General features: G+C 49.3%; 1 protein-coding gene across 1 annotated transcript in view; it reads right to left on the bottom strand.

The window, feature by feature from the left end:
- Window positions 1-24,638, bottom strand: part of LOC142313130 (uncharacterized) — an 89,650-nt gene that overhangs the window by 55,833 nt on the left and 9,179 nt on the right. The window contains 2 exon segments of the mRNA XM_075352117.1: window positions 6,834-9,028; window positions 12,297-12,410. Coding sequence (XP_075208232.1) covers window positions 6,834-9,028; window positions 12,297-12,410 — 2,309 coding nt within the window.

Raw genomic sequence — 24,638 nt, 5'->3', positions numbered from 1 at the left:
AAGCCTGAAGTTGGTCCGGGTGTGTGCCCCGGACTGAGACAGCAAGGTCAGCAGACGGCGGTGATAGTCTGCAGGGGGACTGCTTGGAGGTTGCTGGAAGGACCGCGGACGGGTGGTGACCCGGCGCTAGCGGAGCAGTATACGAAGAACAGTCAGCACCAGGGCAGGGGCCTTTCGGATCCCGGCAAGGCTAGGAGTCGCCATAATTTGCCAAATCCGTCAGTGAAGGGGACCTCTGTCTCCTAACAACCAAGTCCCGATTGAAGGCAACAGTCCGACCGTTAAGGGGAGACACCGCCACCGCCAAGGCACCAGTTTCCCAGGGCCAGCGCCTGCGGGCAAGAGAGGGGCTCCTCCGGCTCATGTCCAGGTCGGGGAGCGGGTAACCGGTGGGAACCCATCGCTACCAAAAAGACTTTACATAGGTGCAGGGAAGAGACCGTCACTGCTAACTGCAGGGAACATCAGCACCGTAACCGTCCGAGGGACCCGTCCAACCAGCCGTTTGTTTACCGAGAACTGTGTCGTGTTTACTGGCTGAGTGAGTACCTCCGTGCTGTGCGGCACAGCGCTGTCCCTGCACCTCCACAGGCCCCATATCCGCCTGTCCACCATACCGACCCCATCACTGGGCCCGGGACCACTAAACCCCCTACCCACAGAGGGGCAAATCAACAACTGGCTGCTCCGTACCATCACTCCCGGGCTCCCCAGACAGAGCAGCGGTGGTGTCCACTTAATCACCACAACCGTGGGTGGCATCACGGACAATAAACTATCCCAAAACCCAATCCCCTTTCACTCACGGGCGAGGAGCGCCGCTCGAGTCCCCGGGATCCGGCCCATCGCTCGAGCCACCGAGCAGCAGCAGCAGCAGGCCGCAGCAGCCGCAGCCGGACCCGAGCAGTGGGAGAGCGCGGCGTCCCCTCCTCCGCCCGCGACAACTTGGCGTCACGAACAGGATCTTACCGCTCTGCCGTTGGGTAGAGGTGCGCCTTGTGACCGCCGGAGGTATCCGGCCGGAAAATTTCAGAAGTCGCCATCTTTGGCGCGAAAAGTTCCCGCTCGAGCGTCTTCTCGAGTAGTAGAGGCGCAAAGGCCAAAACCCCGCCCCGAGAGAGGAGGGGCCGGAAGGAGGCTGAAGGAGACGGAATGGCGGCGAGCTGCATGTGAGCGCGGCTATAAAAGCAGGGACGTTAGGACCCTGCAGCCATCTTGTTCCTGGGAGAAGCCGCCAGCAACATGTGGATGCCGTCTCGCAGCACCGTAGCCCCCGCGCCTGGAACCGCGGCTTGGGTGGAGATCCGGACCGCGCAGCTCTACCAAAGGCTGCAGGTTAAGATGCAGCTCCTCATGGAGGAGTGGGAGACCGACATGGCGGACGTCATAGCGACAGTGCGGAGACGCGAGGAGGAAGCGGAGGAAGGGAGGGTGAGTGACCCACGCCCCGATGCCCTTGAAGGGCCGGTCATCGCGGCTGCGGGACCCGGTCCAAACCCTCTCCCCCTGCTGCCTCCCTCGCCACCCGTCTCGGAAGCCGTGACCCTGCCACTAGGCCCGCTACCACCGCCACCGGTAGCGATACCCAGCATGCCCGCCCAGGCGGGCCGACCTGTAGCCGGAGCCCGTAGTCGATCGGAGGTGCTGCCCTGGAAAGCCCCGAAAATCGAACCGGAGGCGTCTTCCGAGAAGTCCCCCGAGCCGGAGCTGATAACCCGTTCCGTGCCGAAGGCCCAACTACGGAAAGCCCCTGTGCCCATCCCCCACACCTCTGCTGAGGTTGCGCCGGGTTGCCGATGCAAGGCAGCGTCTAAGGCCAAGTCACCGCGGGACCTGTCGCCTAGAGTACCAGCAGTGGGCAATGTCAAACAGGTCTTGCGGGGCCCGACCCGTGCGCCAGAGCTCGCAGCAGCGCTGTACTGGGACAGAGAACCGGTACCGTTGGGCCCGGAGATCGATGAGAGGGAGAGGAAGAAAGCGGAGCTGGTGGCCCGTGCAATCAGAGAAAAGGAGAGTCTGAGACAAGCGACTTTCCGTGTCCGGGGCCCGCTGTATGAGGGACAGGTGAGGCGGTTTGATGTCCGCCGGGGCTATGGGTTTATTTATGAACCGGGCCTGGAGGCCGAAGTGTTTATAGCCCGGCGCGATGTGAATGCCCACCTGCCCGAGGAGCACCCCGGTCGTAACTTGATGCCGGGCGACATAGTGCAGTACACCCGGCACTGTGGAGAGAGGGGGTGGTTTGCCCTAGATGCGAAGTTGAGAGGCAGCCAAGAGTCCCGTGTAAGTGCTGCACCTCCTCCCCCAGAAGAAGTCGAAGACTCTGAGTAGGGCAGCGGAGCCCCGTTGTCCAGTCCCCGTTGGGACCACAAGTGTGTTGGTTTAAAAGTTGAAAATGATGATAAGTGAAATGGAACCGAAAAGTCATCTGATTCTCCTGTGATTGAACCGGCCGTTGCCGGCACCGTTGTCCCTGTGGGGACCGCTTGAAAAATTGTTTGCATAGAGAACTTTCTATGGACAAGCCCGTGAACTTGCAGGGCAACCACAGACGCTAGTGGCTTGTAAATAAGTTGTGTTACCGTTACCGTTTCCGCATTTACCGCCTCCGGAGAGGCAGGTTGGAGGGAGGGCCCGCAGCAGAGCAGGCTGGGGCCCAGCCACCACAGGAACCGGTGGCTACCCTCTGGAGGGGAAGGACAGATCCCGCTCGGGTAACTGGTTCAGGACTGGGGCAAGGGGTGCTGCCTGGGTTTTAGGGGCAGCATAAGGGCCAGGTTACTTGGGTGGGAGAGAGCGGAGACCGTAACCGTTTAAAAACCGTAACGCTTAAGAAATGAACCTCCCGATGTGGGATGATGTTTTTCTACTTGTATATATGTTACCTTTTTTTTATCTTTACAGAAAAACAAAAGGAAAATAAAACCGGTGTTGGACGGGCAGCCCGAGGACGGTCTGCGTTTTGCTAAGGGGGAATGTGACGCCCTGGGCAAGCCAGGGGTCACAGGTCACAACATCACATGCACCCCACATTCCCGGCAGGTACATCTAGGCTAACCAAAAATCCTTGTTGCCTTCCTCCAGGGGCTGATGTCCACACCAGGGGGTGGGCCAGGCAGTTGGCTCCGCCCACCGAGGAGTTCACAGCTCTGGAGGCGGGAAAACCAGGCAGTGAAGTTAGGGAAGTGAAAGTAGAAGGAAGTGAAGTGGTAGAGGAGCAAAGGAGAGGAGCTTGAGTGAAGAAGTAAAAAGGAACAGTTAAGAAAGCCTGAAGTTGGTCCGGGTGTGTGCCCCGGACAGACAGCAAGGTCAGCAGACGGCGGTGATAGTCTGCAGGGGGACTGCTTGGAGGTCGCTGGAAGGACCGCGGATGGGTGGTGGAGTATACGAAAAACAGTCAGCACCAGGGCAGGGGCCTTTCGGATCCCGGCAAGGCTAGGAGTCTCCATAATTTGCCAAATCCGTCAGTGAAGGGGACCTCTGTCTCCTAACAACCAAGTCCCGATTGAAGGCAACAGTCCGACCGTTAAGGGGAGATACCGCCACCGCCAAGGCACCAGTTTCCCAGGGCCAGCGCCTGCGGGCAAGAGAGGGGCTCCTCCGGCTGATGTCCAGGTCGGGGAGCGGGTAACCGGTGGGAACCCATCGCTACCAAAAAGACTTTACATAGGTGCAGGGAAGAGACCGTCACCGCTAACTGCAGGGAACATCAGCACCGTAACCGTCCGAGGGACCCGTCCAACCAGCCGTTTGTTTACCGAGAACTGTGTCGTGTTTACTGGCTGAGTGAGTACCTCCGTGCCGTGCGGCACAGCGCTGCCCCTGCGCCCCTGCACCTCCACAGGCCCCATACCCGCCTGTCCACCATACCGACCCCATCACTGGGCCCGGGACCACCAAACCCCCTACCCACGGAGGGGCAAATCAACAACTGGCTGCTCCGTACCATCACTCCCGGGCTCCCCAGACAGAGCAGTGGTGGTGTCCGCTTAATCACCACAACCGTGGGTGGCGTCACGGACAATAAACTATCCCAAAACCCAATCCCCTTTCACTCACGGGCAAAGAGCGCCGCTCGAGTCCCCGAGATCCGGCCCATCGCTCGAGCCACCGAGCAGCAGCAGCAGCAGGCCGCAGCAGCCGCAGCGGCAGCCGGACCCGAGCAGTGGGAGAGCGCGGCGTCCCCTCCTCCGCCCGCGACATCAACGAGGAGCGATTTTGTAACGATCCAAAATCGCTCCTAGGAGTCACACACAACGATATCGCTACAGCGGCCGGATGTGCATCACAAAATCCGTGACCCCAACGAGATCGCTGTAGCGATCTCGTAGCGTGTAAAGCCCGCATTAGCGTGAAAATGACAAATCTTGGCACAACTTTCCAATTTTTTTTTTGCATAAAAGCTTTGATAATTTGGGAACAGAGCGTCTTCACAACTTCCACATATCTAAGATACATAGTGTGATTCAATTCTCCCCTCACTATTTTGGTGTGAAATGTCTACAGGTCTGCGCCAACTCCAGAGGTTCGGAGGCAAAATCATCACATCTAGACAATAGAGAAAGATAGGCATGAAGAATATATATTTTACAAGCATTTATTAACAAAACAACAAGATTTGAAATGCAATTATATACAATGTGATATACTTAAGAGTTCCTATCTCCAATCTGGGGCTGCGCTTTTTAGTAAATAAAGCAGTGGGCAACCTGAGATTAGTGAATTATCTAAATATAATCCAGTATCAAAAGCTTTCACAAATGTTCCTAAAGGCTCTCAAAAAGGCTAACAGTGTGCCAGCTAAAAATATTCACTGCTCCCCACACCATAATCCCGCCCACCTCTAGGCAATGAAGCCAGCCCCAACCAAGAAGTAGGCGGTATTATTAGCATGGGGAGCAGCGAATATTCACTCTCTTTAATATCGGGTACACATGATTACTAAGCCGCCTGCTTAATGCTATGACTGGGCGATCACGTGTGTCTACAATTAGACATTGAATAGTCAGTGCTCCCCAAACCAATAATCCTGGCTGTGGGGAGCAGTGAATATTCTGGAAGCTTACAGAAAGAAAATGTCCGTAGACCTTGAGAGCTAAGACGACATTCTAGACAATCGGTTTCAAGCAAAGACTGAAGTTTATTCCGAGATAGCAACAGAGCAGATAAGACAGGTTATGCGGCAGGATGACACATGCAGGTGTCTGGCAGAACAGCAGAATTAGCAACAGATGAAGAAGAAGAAGAAGTGTCCCCCGAAAGGCGTGTGGGGCTCTTATACATGTTACACAAAGGAAAGCTCATACTGCAGAGAAAGGCGTATACGTTGGAGAACAAAGAATATAATGATACATCATGACATTATTTACGAGCATTGCGGTAAACACTATTGAATTCCTATGGGCCTCCATGATACTTTTCACTAGTTCAGCCGTGTCATCATTGCTGACATTTCTGATCCCTGAAGGCGCCTCTACTTCACATAACTCTTCACACACTGACAACTCTATTGACAACTTAATTTCTTTATCAATTCAATACACCTGCTATTCATGACTACACATCACCATCTAGCAACTGACGCAATTGTATTCTTCTATTCAATTTAACCTTTTTTGGACCTTTTCTTATACTTGCTAATTACGCTGATGTCATCTCTATCTCCTCTCTGGGGGAGAACTCTAGCCAGTGCAGCTCATTAGCTGCAAAGTTAGTTTGCTCAAGTCTTCCCAAGATGGCTGTTAGATACAACATGGCAGCATATTATGGCTGACTATTCTCTAACACTTACGTCTGCGTGTAACTGGGGGCACATGGCAGTAATGTCATGCGCTTCTCCGCTTACATGCTGAAGTCACTTGCCAGCATCAGTAGAGAACACCGTGCACCGGAAGAGCGGAGGGATAGGGAGTGTAATCATTTGTTTTCTTATGTGTGCAGCGTGATGGGGAAATATATACCAGCATGGGCCCATGATGAGGGCTATATATATATATATACACAAGAATGGGGACATATATACTAGGACAAGAATCATATATACCAGGATGGGGATCATATATACCAGGATGGGATAAAGATGGGCAACATATAAACCAGGATGGATATACAGTATACACGAGGATGGGAGACACATCAACAGTACCTGTAAGGGGCCCAGGATGGGTGACATCAGTACAGAATTAGGGGATTTTATCCCAGTAACAGTGTCAGCAGATCCCCCCCATAACAGTGCGTGATGACCACATTTTTTGTGTCAATCTTTTTCCCTATATTCCTCATTCAAAACCTAGGTGTGTCTTATGGTCCAAAAAATACAATAAGTTTAAAAAGAAATAAAAACATTTTTTCCTTACAAATTCTTACTTGAGCAATTGTAGCAATCTTTTTATAAAATCCTTTAAATTATAGTACATCATGATGGCTTCTCCTGTGTGACTCATCGGACAACAGGATCTCATTAATCTTAAAAACATTTGCCAAATTCTGAAAGCAAGAATGGCTACTCCGCTCTGTTGGTTTTCTGATGGTCGGCAAGACTTGATTTACCAGTTAAACATTTCAATTATTCACAACATGAAAAAGGTTCCTTCCCTGTGCAGCTTCTTCACATGTTTAACAAGACCTGATTTCCTAGTAAAACATTGCCCACATTCTGAACATGAAAATGGCTTCTCCCCTGTGTGAGATCTTTGATGACTAACAAGATGTGCTTTCTGAATATAACATTTCCCACATTCTGAACATGAAAATGGCTTCTCCCCTGTGTGAGACCTTTGATGCACAACAAGATCTGATTTCTTAATAAAACAATTCCCACATTCTCAACATGAAAACGGCTTCTCCCCTGTGTGAGACCTTTGATGCACAACAAGATTTGATTTACTAGTAAAACATTGCCCACAGTCTGAACATAAAAATGGCTTCTCCCCTGTGTGAGATCTTTGATGCATAACAAGCTCTGATTTTGAAATAAAACATTTCCCACATTCTGAACATGAAAATGGCTTCTCCCCTGTGTGAGATCTTTGATGCATAACAAAAGCTGATTTCGCAATAAAACATTTCCCACATTCTAAACATGAAAATACGTTCTCCCCTGTGTGAATTTTCTGATGTCTAACAAATTCTGAATTCTGACTAAAACATTTCCCACACTCTGAACATGAAAATGGCTTGTCCGCTGTGTGAATTTTATGATGTCTAACAAGATGTGACATCTGACTAAAACATTTTTCACATTCTGAACATGAAAATGGCTTCTCACCTGTGTGAGATCTTTGATGACTAACAAAAGCTGATCTCTGGATAAAACATTTTCCACATTCTGAACATGAAAATGGCTTCTCTCCTGTGTGAGATCTTTGATGCACAACAAGATTTGATTTCCAAATAAAACATTTCCCACACTCTGAACATGAAAATGGTTTCTCCCCTGTGTGAAGTTTCTGATGTCTAACAAGGCATGATTTCTGAAAAAAACATTTTCCACATTCTGAACATGAAAATGGCTTGTCCGCTGTGTGAATTTTATGATGTGTAACAAGATGTGACATCTGACTAAAACATTTTTCACATTCTGAACATGAAAATGGCTTCTCACCTGTGTGAGATCTTTGATGCCTAACAAAAGCTGATCTCTGGATAAAACATTTTCCACATTCTGAACATGAAAATGGCTTCTCTCCTGTGTGAGATCTTTGATGCTCAACAAGACTTGATTTCCGAATAAAACATTTCCCACACTCTGAACATGAAAATGGTTTCTCCCCTGTGTGAAGTTTCTGATGTCTAACAAGGCATGATTTCTGAAAAAAACATTTTCCACATTCTGAACATGAAAATGGCTTCTCCCCTGTGTGAATTTTCTGATGTCTAACAAGGCATGATTTCTGAAAAAAACATTTTCCACATTCTGAACATGAAAATGGCTTGTCTGCTGTGTGAATTTTATGATGTGTAACAAGATGTGACATCTGACTAAAACATTTTTCACATTCTGAACATGAAAATGGCTTCTCCCCTGTGTGAGATCTTTGATGCCTAACAAAAGCTGATCTCTGGATAAAACATTTTCCACATTCTGAACATGAAAATGGCTTCTCTCCTGTGTGAGATCTTTGATGCTCAACAAGACTTGATTTCCGAATAAAACATTTCCCACACTCTGAACATGAAAATGGTTTCTCCCCTGTGTGAAGTTTCTGATGTCTAACAAGGCATGATTTCTGAAAAAAACATTTTCCACATTCTGAACATGAAAATGGCTTCTCCCCTGTGTGAATTTTCTGATGTCTAACAAGGCATGATTTCTGAAAAAAACATTTTCCACATTCTGAACATGAAAATGGCTTGTCTGCTGTGTGAATTTTATGATGTGTAACAAGATGTGACATCTGACTAAAACATTTTTCACATTCTGAACATGAAAATGGCTTCTCACCTGTGTGAGATCTTTGATGCCTAACAAGATCTGATCTCTGGATAAAACATTTTCCACATTCTGAACATGAAAATGGCTTCTCTCCTGTGTGAGATCTTTGATGCTCAACAAGATTTGATTTCTGAATAAAACATTTCCCACACTCTGAACATGAAAATGGTTTCTCCCCTGTGTGAAGTTTCTGATGTCTAACAAGGCATGATTTCTGAATAAAACATTTCCCACATTCTTGACATGAAAATGGCTTCTTCCCAGTGTGATATATTTGATGGTCAACAAGATGTGATTTACTGGCAAAACATTTCCTACATTTTAAACATGAAAATGGCTTCTCCCTTGTAGGAACCAATTCATCCGTTTCATATTCCACATCCCTTTTGTAACTTTTATTCTGCTTACAATTCTGTGATAGATGGGAATTTTGGGCTTGTTTGAAAAACTCAGATGATAGAGCTTTCCGAGGAAGGACTGGATTTATATCTGGGACAACAGTATGCTCTTCATATGTATCATGTGGGATACTTTCATCTTCTGTTATAAATTCTGAAGATATTAGAGATCCATCTGAACTCCCAATACAGTCATCTGCTAAAAATAAACACAAAGTTATTAATTTTTAATGATATTATCTTGACAGTACATTTATTTTTTAAACCATAACATCAGAAATTAAATTAGGGAAAAAATTATTCTGAATCTGTTGTCCAATATCGAGATCTAAAGGCCCATTTACACGCTACGATTTATCTGACGATATGTCGGGGTCATGGTTTTCGTGACGCGCTTCCGTCGTCGTTGACGACGTAGTTGCGTGTGACACCTACGTGCGACTCCGAACAATCTTAAAAAAAGCGAAAATCATTGACACGATGTTCAGTTTCAAAATATTGTGTAACACAGCAGACATATTGCTACGTTTGACACCCTGCCAACGACGAACAACATCCACATGACCGCCTTGGTCAAACAATATCTCGCTGAACGATGTAGCATCGTTTGTGAGATGGGTACATGTGACCGCTACAAAATGACCTATGAGCGATCTCGTCAAATCGTAGTAACGATCTGGGCGTGTCACATCGCTAACGAGATCGCTAGCAATATCGTGTGTAAAGCGGCTTTAAGAGTTACATCTTTGCTAATTCGGCTCTCCCATTCCTAGCACCAGTTCTCTGGAATGTGCTACAGTAAATAATCTGATTGATTATCCTGCAGTCACATTGTGACAATGAGGGATAGGGGGCTCCTATACTGTCCCTCACACTAGGGGACCCTAAGCTATTCCTAACCTCTGGATTACCCCTGAAGATGGAGATGCCGGAGTCTCGTGCATTACTAGTCTCCTGACTTGCTCTAATCTGTGATCCCCTAGGGAAGGAAGGGGCAGGATTATGATAGAAATACAGATTAAGACAGACGGGACACATTGCAAACTCACAAAAATAAACAGTGAGAGGCTAAGGAGAAAAGCAAGAGCAAGAAGGCAGCAACAAAAATGACAACAAGGGTTAACACCACAACAGCTAACAGTAATAATGCACAAAAAACACCCATAAGTCTGGATCACAACACCTCACCAGATCAGTATAGGTAAACTATAGCTGGCATTAATGAAATAGTCCAACCAGCAGGTACAGAACGGGAGCAAACAATACTTTCTCCTCTACAGCATGGGATCACAGACATTAACAAGCAGCCCAGCAGAGAATAACTTTTACTAGCCTGCCCAAGCCTGTGGTTTGATGCCTGCGTCTCCCTGCGCTGCTCACAGACAGCAGAGAAATTAACATGCAAAGTACCAGAGTCTATCATTTCAACAGATCCTGACGCTGCCATGACGGTTCGCAAAACCTGCAAACATCTCCTTGAAACATTGATCCACAACATAGACAATTTCAAAAAGGTTTTTTTGAAGACGAAAATAAAATAAAGACAGATGCTGAAAATTCAACTGGGTTGTCTGGGACTGTAACGCTGATGGTCTATCCTTAGGCTTTGTAACCAAAGCAGGTAGCAGGGTCTTGCAGCCTGTACAGATAAACATTAGGGTTCAAATTCATCAAAACCGGTGATGTACACTGAAAAATGACGTCAGGGACTGGAGTGAGATTTCTGGCATAGGGATCATTGCAGTTTGTTATGAATTAGAGAAGCGGTGGCATCACACCCTTGTTCTGGCCAAGCTCTGCCCATTTTGGCAAAGCTTTGGCAAAGCTGGTTAAAATTGTCGTGAACATACACACACACACACACACACACACACACACACACACACACACACACACACACACCAGCCTGTCTCCTCTTCAGCTTTAGACTCCTCCAATTGAGACCTTTGGTCACATGACATGATGACAAAATGGTCCTTAAGCAGTCCTATTGTGGCGCCCTGGACAAGCCAGGGGCCACAGGTAACAACACACACACACCCCCACCCCCAACAGTTTCACAGCAGACATCCCCAGTGAAACTTGATTCCTTTCCTCGGGCTCAGACTGACACACCAGGTGGGCGGAGTCAGGAGATGGAGACGCCCACCCAGGAGTTAGCTGGCCTGAGGCAGGAAACAAGCTGAGTCAGGTCCTAGGAGAGGAAGAGAGAGGAGGTCTGCAGAGAGGCAGACGCAGACTGGGGCCTAGGATTGGAGCCTATGGCCCTCGTGCAGCAGAGAGTCAGGCAGACGGTAGTGGCCGTCTGCAGGGAGCCGGGGAGACAGTTGGTGGAACCGTAGGTAGCCGGGGCTGGGCGGTGGCCCACCGGTACCGAACCGGGGAGCCAGCTGGAAGCCGGAGCGCAGGAGGAGCGTGCACGGAGGTAGAAGAAAGGACTTACACCACCAAACTGGGTCAGGGGAGAAACAACAACCGCAGCCGTCTGTGGGCACCCGTCCATCCAGCCGAGTGTTTTACCAAGGACTGTGTCGTGATTACTGGCTGAGTGAGTACCCCGTGTCGTGCGGCACAGCGCTGCCCCTGCGACCCGGCCCCATAACCCGCCTGCTACCCATCCACCTACCTCACCGGGCCCCGGGACAACCAACCCCCTACCCACGGAGGGGAGAACTAACATCTAGCTGCTCCATTCCATCACTCCCGGGATCCCCGTCCAGAGCAGCGGTGGTGTCACAACCTCACCACAACCGTGGGTGGCGTCACGGACAATCTCCCTTACCAAATCCCCTTTTACTGTGGAGCCTGGGATCACAGACCGGGTCACGCCACCGTGATACCCACAGAAGTGACCCCGTGGCCCGGATCTGAGTACCCCCTTATCCACGGGCGACACACTATAATTGGTATATAAACACTGGGGCCCCTGGGAGAATGAGGCCCTGTGCAATTGTCCAGTTTGCTCTCCCTTTCCCCTAATGCCAGTCCACCATGCCAGCCTGTCTTCTGTTCAGTCCTTTTAGACTCCTGCAATTAAGAGACCTTTGGTTACATCATGTCACATGACTTTGAAGCCATCAAAGGTCCTTAAACAATTAACCTCAGAATACAACTGATGGGGTCTTTAAGAGAGTGGGGTTTTGAGAATTTGCGCAGTTTGACTCCTCCCAACGCTGGCCCTGACTGTAACTAGGGCTTATTTATGGAGTACGGCTTATATTTCAAGCATTCTTCAAAGATCCCATAAAATTGTGCTAAGTGTTATTTTTGGACTATGTTTGATTTTCAGGGAAACGGTATTTATGAACCCTCTGCAGGTCTTTGAGTTCCCTTCATAATAACATAGAGAAGGCACTAGAAACAAACAGAAGGAAAGACAATACATTTGAAAAAAAAACTGAGCAGAAAGTCTAAAAATGTAAACACAAATTAGTGCATAAAGTACATGAGTAGATATCTCTTACTGAATAGAGCTGGAGGAAACACATCCTGAGGAACATCGGGGTCTTCTTGTTTACAGTCCTGTGGGAGAAGAGGACGGGGACATCTCTCTGGTGTTGTCCTCTTACTGGATAGAACTGGAGGAGACACATACAGGGACTGAATTCATTCCTTACATACAGATAATTATAGGCCGTGTGTATTTAGTGCTGTCTATTACCTGGTGATGTGAGGGGCTGGGGAACCTCCATCATGACGTCCTTGTACAGATCTTTGTGTCCTTCTAAATACTCCCACTCCTCCATGGAGAAATAGACGGTGACGTCCTGACACCTTATAGGAACCTGACACATACAATGATACCGTCACCCCCGATCCCTTCATAGCGTTACTGTATAATGTCCCAGCATTCCCAGCATTGTCACCTCTCCAGTCAGCAGCTCAATCATCTTGTAGGTGAGTTCTAGGATCTTCTGGTCATTGATGTCCTCATGTATCGGGGTGTTAGGTGGAGGCCCCGTGATTGGGCTCAGGGGTCTTCCCCATCCCTCAGACACAGGGGCCTGACAGCGCTCACTAGAGGTCTTCTTCACTACTGTGTAATCCTGGTTATGGAGAGACACAGTAATAAATCTCACTCCAGACATTTCCAGAGTCCTCACCTCTCCAGTTCTGTCCATCTGTTATTCCCATAGATAAGAATGATGTAATGTGACGTCATCAGAATCTCTCACCTCTCCAGTAAGCCGGAAGAGGATCTCTAGGGTGAGGTGTAATATCCTCTCCGCCATCGTGTCCCTGTCCATATCCATCCTGGACAGGACATTTTCTGAAAACAGAATAAAACCACTGATAGAATCCGATATTATAAGGACCAAAATGATAAGGAGATGAGCCGATATGTAAAATTAATGGAGATAATAATGGAGGAAAGATATCATTTGGGTAGGAAAAAAAAAATTTCAACATGAAATGAAGTAGCAAAACCAACCCATAAAAGTATTGCACCTAAAATGGTATCAATGAAAACGTCGGCTCATCAAGCAAAAAACAAGTCCTCACTCAACTTCGATGTCGGAAAATCGGAAAATGGAGACACAAACCGATTTTTTAATGTTTTTTTTTTTACAAAAGTCTGATTTTTATTCACTACTAGAGATGAGTGAACCTGTAGTTTGGTATAAACTCAGACTTTTCCAAGATAGTAAAGTTCAGGTTTGGAGTTCGGGGGATTTACATATGCAAACCACAATCAGATGTATTGTGCACCAAGAAATAAAACTGAAAAACCCATCCTCCCCTGATAGTGATCTGTTTATGGCTGCATGTGGGCGGAGACCCGAACTGCCAATCAGTGACTTTAAATAAACTTCAGGTCAAGTCCAAGTCCAGAACCGATCTTTACAAATATTCATCTGGACCAGCAGAAGCCGAACGTCCACGGGTCCGCTCATCTCTAGTCACCACTGAGATACTAAGAAATGTGGACGTCTGATATTGCCGTAATCACACTGACCTGGAGAATCACGCTGACCGCTCACTTCCAGCACATCGTCAATAGCGTAAAAACAATAAAAAAAGATGGAATTTGTTTGGTTTTTTTTCATCATTTCATTGCACTTTTACTTAATTTCCAGTAGATTTTATGGTAAAATTAAAAACTAAGTCATATAAAGAAAAAAAAAATAACCAAAAAAAATCCTTCATAACAGTTTACAATGCGCCCATTGTATCGTTGGTAGGGATGAGCGAATGTATTCGCCACTATTCGGTATCCGACAAATAACAGGCTATTCGCGACATTTGGTATCCGACGAATAAAACAACATCCGCTCCGATACTTTCATTTTCATTTCTGACTTCCTGGCGCCTGTTTTCCAGCCAATGAACACATCTGATGTTGTTTACCCTCACAGTAATGCCGCAGCCACCTTTGTTGTGGTGTTACTGTGATTGGCTCGGCCGCACAGCGTCTTGGGGGCTATATACGCCAGCGGCCATTTTGTGAACATACAGTCATAGGGAGCTGGCGGTGTAGATAGACTGTATTGAGTGCAGGAGAGCGTTCTTAGAACCAACTAATAAATAGTCCTTGTAAGGGCTGAAGACTGTGTCCAGTAGCTGATAGCAGCTCCATAAATCGCCAAATCGCAAATCTGTGAATGCAGAACCAGCTATAGGGCTCTCTCTGTCTGTCCATCGGTCTCTCTCTGTCTGTCTGTCTCTCCCTCTCCACCCTTGTCTCATACTCACCGATCACTAGCACTGCTCTGCATGGCTGTCACACTGCTCCGGCGTCTTCTCCAACTTTTGAAAATGCCGCTCATTATTCCATCTCGTATTCACTGCTTCCCTTGCCCACCAGCACCTATGATTGGTTGCATTCAGACGAGCTGCCACATTGAGTGACAACTGTCTCACTGCAACCAATCACAGCCGCCGGTGGGCGGGTCTATGTAGTGCAGTAAAATAAATAAATAATTTAAAAAAACGACGTGCAGCCCCCTCAATTTTGATGCCAGCCAAGGTAAAGCCACATGGCTGAAGGCTGGTATTCTCAGGATGGGGAGCCCCACGTTATGGAAACCCCACCAGCCTAAAAATATCAGCCAGCAGCCGCCGGAATTGCCGCATCCATTAGATGTGACAGTCCTGGGACTCTGCCTGGCTCATCCCGAATTGCCCTGGTGCGGTAGCACTAGGTTAATCATGGCAGGCATCTGAGACACCCTCATGATTAACCTACAAGTTAAAGAAAATAAACACATACACCCAAAAAATCATTTATCTGGAATAAAAGCCGAAAAAAACCCCACCCTCTATCACCACTATTAAAATCCCCAAATACCCCTCCAGGTCCAACGTAATTTACACGAGGTCCCACGACGCATCCAGCTCTGCTACATGAAGATGACAGGAGTAGCCGTAGAACACCACCGCACACCGTGAGCTCCACAGAGCAACTGAAGTGAGCCGCGATGCTATCAGTGATGACGTCACTCAGGTTACCCGCGGCCACCGCTCTCAGGAAGAGGACTCGAGCTGGCCACGGGCAACCTGAGTGACGGCACCGCTGATCGCGCGGCTCACTTCAGTCACTCAGGTGATTTGCGGTCACTGGTGAGTCCTTCACCTGTGATAACAAATCAGACAAAGCCGCGCAATGACAATGAAGTCGGGAGACGTACCGCACTGTCAAAAATGCATCTAAAATGCATTCAAAATGCATCAAAAACGCATCGTTTTGGATGCTTTTTGAAACGCACATGCAGTGTAAAGCATGACAAAAGGGAACGTGAATGAGCAGAGCTGCCGTGTAAAGCATGAGAAAACGAAACATGAATGAGGAGAGAGAGTGACAGAGACAGAGAGAGAGAGAGAGAGAGAGAGCAGGCTTGTTTCCAGATTATTTCCAACCTTCTACAGGCTGTGCCCATACTGTTTCTGCCTTTTCCCATCCATTTCAGCCTTTCCTCAGTCACCACAGGTCACCGTTAGGTCCAACATGAAATTATTCGGGTTTCCCATAGACTTACATTGGGCATCGAATATTCGCGAATACTCAAATAGCAGCGACCTATTTGTCGGATATTCGTCGAAGCGGATATTTTGGTATTCGATCATCCCTAATCGTTGGGTTTTACTCTCCTCCTCCTCCATGTCATTCTGTAGCACTAAATTCAGATTTTCAGAGGGTCTGCAGGTGTCAAGAAACCTGGAGTTTGGTGAGGGCCCTGAGGTGGCCCAGTAACGTACATTTTGGAGGGACTGCTCTTACTTATACATTTGGGCGGTGCCTCCCTCAATGAGACTCAGATAGTAGAATACATATTCCATAGCAGTTTACAATGCTCCCATTGTAGCATTCGGCTTTACCCTCCTCCTCCTCAAATTTCCCAGTCTGGAATGTAAACGTGTGTGTAAACCAGAACAGCGAGAGCAGATTCTATCTTGGATGGCAGACAATAAGGCCTCTTCACATTTCTCAAGCAGCAACAAATTTTCCACGACCACACAGTGTACTGTGTCACAGGAGACATATGACCCCAAGCTTGGCCACTCTGAGGATCTGTTTTGTATGTATCCTTTGGTTGGCTCTGGCCTCTCACCGTGAAGTATTGAAGAGGGATGAGAGGAGGTGGTATGAGTTGAGTATTTGAGAACCTACGGCCAGAAGAAAGCCACTTTGAGGATCCTGATTTACTGGCTCCAGAGGTGGAGACTGATGATGATGAGACACAGTTGCCATCAGAGCAGCCTACAATCTCAATTGGGAAGGAGGATGAGATGGAAGATGAGGTGATCCATGATGAGTCCACTGATCTGACCTGTACCGTTGACATTCATAGCCAGCACAGCAACATAGAGGAAGATGGATATGTAGCACCAACACAGGCACCAAGGGGTAGTGGTTTTCCCAGATTGAGAACTGAATCAACTGTTCCGAAGAGCACCCCCTCTGTGGTCCAAGTCAGGGAAAGGGGGCATTTAGCCGCTGTCTGGATGTTTTTCCTGAAAGTCCTTAAGAGAAAAAAATTGTAATCTGTAGCATCTGCCATACTAAGTTGAGCAGAGCGCAGGTCAAACGCAACCGGAGCACCACCAGTATGTGGAACCACATGGCAGCCAAGCACCCCAGAAAATACAATAATTATAGCAAAAACAACCCTGCTCATGAGAGCTTACATCTACAATGAGGTGGTGGAGAGAGGGACAAGGTACAGGTGCTCATTTCCAATGACAATCCAGCTATCTCAAAGATATGGCGGATAGATAAAGGCTGCCTGAACCAGTCAGCCAATCTTTGAGATGCTTTTGGGTGTGGTGGAGTTTGATGGAGAGTTATGTTGTGAGAAGTTGTGGATGGACTGAATTTAATTTAATTAGGGAGTGTGATAGGCCACCCTATAGAGCTGTGTTTTAGGGAACATCTGAAGCTGAATAAGTTGTGGTTCATCCTGGTTTCTTGGGTCAGAGCATTCCAGAGGATTGGTGCAGCTCGGGAGAAGTCTTGGATCCGGGAGTGGGAGGTTTGGCTTAGTGTGGTTAGTCAAACGTTGTTTGCAGAGTGTAGAGAATGGATAGGGTGATAGACAGAGATGAGGGTGGAGATGTGGGGGAGAGGGTGCCGCACTGTGGAGAACTTTGTGGGTGAGAACAAACAATTTGAATTGGATCCTGTGATATATAGGCAGCCAGTGCAATGACTGGCACAGTGCAGAAGCATCCGCGTAACGGATAGCCAGATAGGTGACCCTGGCTGCCGCGTGAAGGATGGACTGTAGAGGAGAGAGTCTAGTTAGGGGAAGACCAATCAATAGAGAATTGCAGTAGTCAAGGCAGGAGTGGATCAGGGCCACAGTGAGGGTTTTTGTAGTTTTCATGGTAAGAAAGGGGCTGATTTTAGAGATGTTCTTGAGGTGCAAGCGAGAGGAGCGGGCAAGAGATTGTATACAGGAGGTGAAGGTGAGATTGGTGTGGCGCAAAACCCCCAGACAGCGAACCTGCTGCCTAGGAGTTATCGTGCTACCACACACAGAGAGGGAGATCTCAGGTTTGGGGAGGTTAGAAGATGGAGGGAATAGAAGTAGTTCAGTTTTGTAAAGGTTAAGTTTCAAACATAGAGTAGACAAGATGTTGGAAACTGCAGACAGACAGTAGGTGGGCAGAACACCAGGGTACCAAATTTGTGTCTGCGGGTCAAACCACTGCCATGTCACCTGTGCTACGTCCTTCGCAATCTGCTGTCCAGGAAACAGGCTCTCATGCATCCTGCCCAGAAGCTGTGATTGCACAGACGCAGCAAACATCAACCACATCCACTTCCTTTTCCCAGCGAAGTGTCCAGTTGTCCATGCCTAAGAACTTGGAAAGGAAGCGTAAATACACAGCCACGCACCCACAGGCACAAAATCTAAACTTGCACATTGCTAAATTGCTAGCCATGGAGATGTTGCCGTTTAGGTTTGTGGCAACACAGTTTTTCCATGATCTCTAGGCTGTAGCTGCCCCATGATACAGTGTTCCCATCCGCCACTATTTTGCCTGGTGTGCCATCCCCGCCTTACACAAGCATGTGTTAAACAATCTCAACTGTGCTCTGACCAACACCATAACCGAGAAGGTCCACCTAACAACAGGCACGTGGACAAGTTGTTGTGGACAGGCACGATACATATCTGTCACAGCACAGTGGGTACACCTGGTGGAGGCTGGGACAAAGTCGCAAATCGTTAACATCACGCATCCTACCCATGCCAAGAATATCGGGCTCAACTTCTATCTGGATTTCCGCCTCATCATATGCCACTTTCTGTCTCCCCTCCTCCTCCTCCTGATCCTCTACTGAATTACCCTCCCCATCACTGCCAAGCAGGCAGCTGTGCAGTAACGCATCGGCAAAGTGGCAACACACTCTGCTGAAGCTGATCTGTTTTGTAGAGATGAGCGAGCCTCTAGAGGTTAGAGTTCTGCTTGGTTCGTCGAACGGAGTCCGTGTTCGAGTTCGGTTCGGCGAGCCGTTCGACGAACCTCTCGAGCCCCATTGAAACCCATGGCAGGCAAATACAAACACATAAAAACACATTATAAATGTACACATACAGTTAAAGGGAACCAAACATCAGGATTTTCATGTATAAGGTGCAGCCAGTGCAGTACTGGCACTATCATGCACAAATACCTATCGGACATTATATATGTGTTCGACATCTATCCATCCATCAATCCATCCATCAATCCATTACTAGCTTTTTAGGCTATGTGCGCATGATCAGGTTTTGCAGCGTTTTGGATGCAGAGTGTTTTTGTGGCGCCCCAGGACCTGGTCGCCACAACAGCATTGCCCTCCCAAAAGGGTTAATGCTGAGCCTGGAGGTAATTGGGAGATCTATTGGCCAGTAAGTTAACACTCAACACAGTTCTCCCTCCGGCCAGCAGGGGGAGCTCTGAACCTGGAACTTCAGGGAGCATTCCTTAAGTCTGGCTGGAAGGAGGAAGTGGTGGTTAGTCTGGACACAGGAGTGAAAGAGTGCAGACGCAGAGTAGTGCTGCCTTGTAAACTGGGGCCTAGAGCTGGGATAGCTTGGCCCAGTGAAGCAAGGGGAGCAGAGAGGCACAGCAGGGACTCGGACATCGGAGTCTGTAGTTGTCAGGGCATAAAATCCATCCCTGGTAGCTGAATCCGGAGGGCAGCACAGCACAGCACACGAAGCAATCTGAAGGTACAGCTGCATCCCAAGGGCCCGGTGTAGACTCCAGCAGAGAAGCACCAGAGAGGGCCTGCGCAGTCTACCACACAGAAAAGGGGACGAACAACAAGTCCCAGCAGCAAGAGGGCAATTGCGAACCCAAAGTGCAGTGTCCTAACACAGCAGAGAAAGATTAAGGAGTAGGCCTCATACTCAACTGGCCAAAGATCACCCCAGGCACTTCCAGGCCGGCCGGATCATCTTTACCATCTGTGACGGTCTCCCTGGACTAAGTTTCTGCCGAGTAAAAGAGGAGAAGGTAAAGAGACTACTGTTTGTGCCTGTTTCTTTCATTGCTGGTCGGCCCTGCACCGTGTTAGTCACGCAGCACCATAGACTTCCACAAACACCAACCGTGCCCCGGGCATTGCTCCACCTGTGGGGAGCAGTACTACCATTGCTGCCATAACATCATCCCGGAGGCCTCACACAGCAACGGCGGCTTAGTAGCCGCATACCACAGGTGGCGTCACGAACACAAACTTTAATTCAAGCCACATATTCAACTGACACCCACCAGGGCCACGGAGCCGGGCCCAGCCACCACTGACTACCACCGGACTAGTCCGGCACCGGGTGTCCCATAGCCCTGGGGTGGGCGAGTCAACTTTGGCGTCACGAACAGGATTTCGTGCCCGGTCACACCGGGTACTGTGCGCCTGAAGAACTGTGTAAAAGACTGTGTACTGGTTGTAAATTGCCGCCGCCATTAGCCGCGCCGAGCGCAGGAAGAAGGGGGGCGTGCCTGACAAAGAGCGCGAAGGGAGCGCGCCATCAGAGCAGAGCGCTGTTAACCCCGCGCGACCCGGAAGAAAATTTGAAAAGTGAACGGAGCCTGGTAAGGTTCACTAAGGGGGAGGAAGATGTCCGACTCCGAGGGAGAGCAGGTGGCTGCCATCGCCCAGGGCGCCGCAGCACCGACCGAAGTAGTCCCAGTCGCCGTCGCCCCAGCCCCCACTGTAGCGCCGGTAATGCCGATCACCATGCCGTACATACCAGGAGCAGAATGGCTGCCGCAGTACTCCGGGGAGTCCCATACCTTGAGTGACTTCAGAGAAAGCCTGCACAGCTTGTTCCGGGTGTATCCTCTGACTGAGAGCCAGAAGGTGGGCATAGTAATGGGACAGCTAGCCGGCGCAGCCCAGCGTGAAGCGAAGTCCTGGCCTGATACAGATAAAGGGACAGCAGCCCAGATACTGGCCAAGCTAAAGAGTACTTTTGACACCCGCACCGCAGCAGAGATAAAGATGAGATTCTTTGGGTGCAAGCAACGGGCCACGGACAGCATAAGGGACTATGCCTTAAACTTGCAGGAGGCCCTGAAAGCAGTTAAACAGGTGGACCCAGAGAGTGTACGTGAAGAAGACAAACTCCTAACTGAGCAGTTCATAGAGGGGCTCCTGTCAGATGCCCACAGGACCCAGCTGCGTATCCTGGTCCTGCAGAACCCTGCTCTGGACTTTGCCAAGTTTAAGGACCAGGCCATCAGGGTACTGAGAGAATCTACACCGAATGACCCAGTACCCCTCCGGCCTCTTGCTATCACGTACCCCGGGGTGGTGCCTGCAACACGAGCTACTGCAGGGGCTGAGGCGCAGTCCCTGGATAAGGATCCCACTGCAGAGCTCAGACAGCAGTTCCAGGAGCTGACCAAGACTGTGGCTGCCCTTGCCAAGACCGTGCAGTCTCTACAAATGACCCCCTCGCCTGCAAAAATCGAGTTGGCCTCCAGCCCAGAAGACGTCCCATGGATGCGACAGAGGAGGATTCCGCCGACCCGAGGCAGAGACACAGACCGGTATGATTCAACAGGACAACCGATCTGCCGCCACTGCAACCAGGCGGGCCACATTGCACGACGCTGTCCTTTAAACGGGCCGAGCCTGGGGCCAGGAGCCAACCCCCAGGTGTGAGGAAGCCCGGCTCAAACCCCAGCCGCAGCAAGTATGTGGGAGGACGACCGGTCCTTCCCATTGTGCTGGATGGGATCCCTTTGAATGCCCTCCTGGATACGGGGTCCCAGGTAACAACCATCCCCCACAAACTGTACAAAAGATATTGGGCTGATTCAGACATTGACCATGGCCCAGATGATGATTTAACGATTGTGGCCAGTAATGGTCAGCCCTTACCTCAAATTGGGTACAAAGAAGTAACCATTAAAGTGGGGCGGGTGGAATTGCCATGTCAGGGGATGATAATTGTAGATATAGATCGCAAAGAATCTGACCCACTGCTAACCCTTGGTACAAATGTGATAGAAAATTGTATTGCCGAAGTGATAATTTTGTTGCAACAGGCGTCTGAAACTGCCAGCTCCGGGCAGCAGCGTGTCCTACAGAGGGAGATCAGAGCCCTGATGAGGAGGCAGCAAGTAGAGCTAGCCGGAGGAGAAATTGGCAGTGTGAGGGTAAGTGACCCCCTCCCCATTGTAATACCCCCAAGAAGTGAAATGTTGATATGGTGTCGGGCAGCAATAGGCCTCAAGGGTCAGGATTACCATGCCTTGGTAGAACCAGTGTATTCAGACAGTAGGCCTGGAGTCCTGATAGCCAGAGGGGTAGCGGACGTCCGCAAGGGGAGAGTGCCCGTCCGTGTCCTGAATTGTGGGGAGGAGGAGGCCAAATTGCCCCGGTACGCCACTGTAGCAAAACTGTACACTGTCAGTAACAATACCATTAAAGCAGTGGAACCCTTGATCCCGTCCGACCAGGCGGAAGACAATGGCTCCAAGGGGCAGCCGGAAGACTGGTGCCAAAAATTACATGTAGGCACCGACTCCACCCCCTCGCACCAAAAGCATGGGGTTTACCGGGTGGTACAGGAGTACGAGCGGGTCTTCAGCAAACACCCCCTAGATTTTGGGCAGGTGAAAGGGGTTAAACATCAAATCCCCACGGGTGATCATCATCCCATTAAAGAGAGATACCGCCCTGTACCCCCCGCACAGTATCAGTGTGCCAAGGAAATGTTACGGGAAATGAAGGAGGCTGGGGTTATCAGAGATAGTTGTAGCCCCTGGGCAGCTCCACTAGTGCTCGTAAAGAAAAAAGATGGTACAATGAGAATGTGTGTAGATTACAGGCAAATTAACCGCATTACACATAAAGATGCTTATCCACTGCCCAGAATAGAGGAGTCACTAACAGCCTTAAAGTCAGCTAACTATTTCTCCACCTTGGATCTCACCAGTGGGTATTGGCAGGTTCCCGTGGCAGAGGCGGACAAGGAGAAGACTGCATTCACGACACCAATGGGCCTCTGTGAGTTCAATTGTATGCCATTCGGGCTCTGCAACGCCCCAGGGACATTCCAAAGGTTGATGGAGTGCTGCTTGGGCCACCACAACTTTGAAACCGTGCTGTTGTACCTGGATGACGTAATAGTCTACTCCAAGACTTATGAGGACCACCTGAAGCACTTAGCAGAAGTGTTTGAATCCTTGTCGAAATATGGCCTGAAGATCAAGCCGTCCAAATGTCACCTCTTGAAGCCAAAGGTACAGTACCTGGGTCATGTGGTCAGCGCAGAAGGTGTGGCACCTGATCCAGAGAAAGTCACTGTAATCAAGGACTGGCCAAGACCCACCACAGTGAAGGAGGTGCGGCAGTTCCTTGGACTGGTGGGCTACTACCGAAGGTTCATTGATGGTTTCACCAAGATAGCAGCGCCCCTTCAAGATCTCCTGGTGGGCCAGCCAAAGCAGGCTAAGAAGCAGAGCCCTCCATTTGAATGGAGCAGCCAACTGGAAACATCCTTTGTCCGGCTGAAAGGGGCTCTCACGGGAGAAGAAATTCTGGCATACCCTGACTACAGCCAACCGTTTGTACTGTATACAGACGCCAGCAACGTGGGACTGGGAGCAGTTCTGTCCCAGGTGCAGGGAGGCAGAGAGAGGGTGATAGCGTACGCCAGTAGGAAGCTTCGGCCCACAGAAAGGAATCCAGAAAACTACAGTTCCTTCAAGCTGGAGTTCCTCGCTATTGTTTGGGCAGTGACTGAACGCTTCAAGCACTATCTGGCATCGGCCAAGTTCACCATCTTCACGGACAACAATCCGTTGACACACCTGGCAACAGCCAAGTTAGGTGCGATGGAACAGCGATGGATGGCCCGGCTGTCTAACTTTGACTTTACCATCAAGTATCGGGCTGGCAAGAAGAATAACAATGCTGATGCGCTGTCCAGAATGCCTCACTTGCCCGAGTCTGGAGAAGACATGGATGAACTCGAAGAGATAGAGTTACCGGCTTTCCATCACCAAGGTGTGTCCCAGTGTGAGCATGCTGTGGGAGTGAAGCGCTCAAGCCAGCACGGGGTCTCGGTCAACCCCTTACTCCACCATAATTGGGAAGAAACACAGAACGGTGACCCGGCCGTGCGATTGGTCAAAGAGAAGCTAGCGCAAGCTGAGACCCATCTTGGCCCAGACGCTCCAGAGGAAGCCCAGCAGCTGTGGAAGGAGAGGGGACGACTGTTCACCTACCAAGGCAAGCTCTGCAAGAGATATGTCAACTATCGAACAAATGAACTTGTCTGGCAGATAGTGGTTCCGCAGAGAGATGCTCCAATGGTCCTAGCAGCGTATCATGATAACGCAGGACACTTCGGGTGGAAGAAGTTGGAGGCCCTACTCCGTGATCGGTTCTATTGGGTGCACATGAGAAAGATGATCGAGAAGTGGTGCCGAGACTGTGGCCCGTGTAACCTGAGGCGGAAAGACGATGCCAGCCAAAGGTCTCCCTTGCAGCCAATTGTCACAAAGCAGCCCCTGGAGTTGGTGGCCCTGGACCACGTGAAGTTAACACCAAGCCGGTCAGGCTATGTGTACGCCCTCACCATTGTGGACCATTACTCTCGTTTCCTGGTAGTAGTGCCTGTGAAGGACCAGACAGCCAGGACAGCAGCTAGAGCGTTCCAGGCATCCTTTTGCCGACCTCACGGCTATCCGGAAAGGGTACTGACTGATCAGGGTCCTGCATTCGAGGCTGAAGTGTTCCAAGAGTTCTGTAACATGTACGGTTGTAAGAAAATCCGAACCACACCGTACCACCCCCAAACCAATGGACTGTGCGAGAAAATGAACCATGTGGTTATTGATATGCTGAAGACCCT

The sequence above is a fragment of the Anomaloglossus baeobatrachus genome, chromosome 5, assembly GCF_048569485.1.
Source record: "Anomaloglossus baeobatrachus isolate aAnoBae1 chromosome 5, aAnoBae1.hap1, whole genome shotgun sequence".
Taxonomy (NCBI): domain Eukaryota; kingdom Metazoa; phylum Chordata; class Amphibia; order Anura; family Aromobatidae; genus Anomaloglossus; species Anomaloglossus baeobatrachus.
The sequence above is the reverse complement of the archived record's forward strand: the minus strand, read 5'-3'. Positions and strand labels throughout refer to the sequence as shown.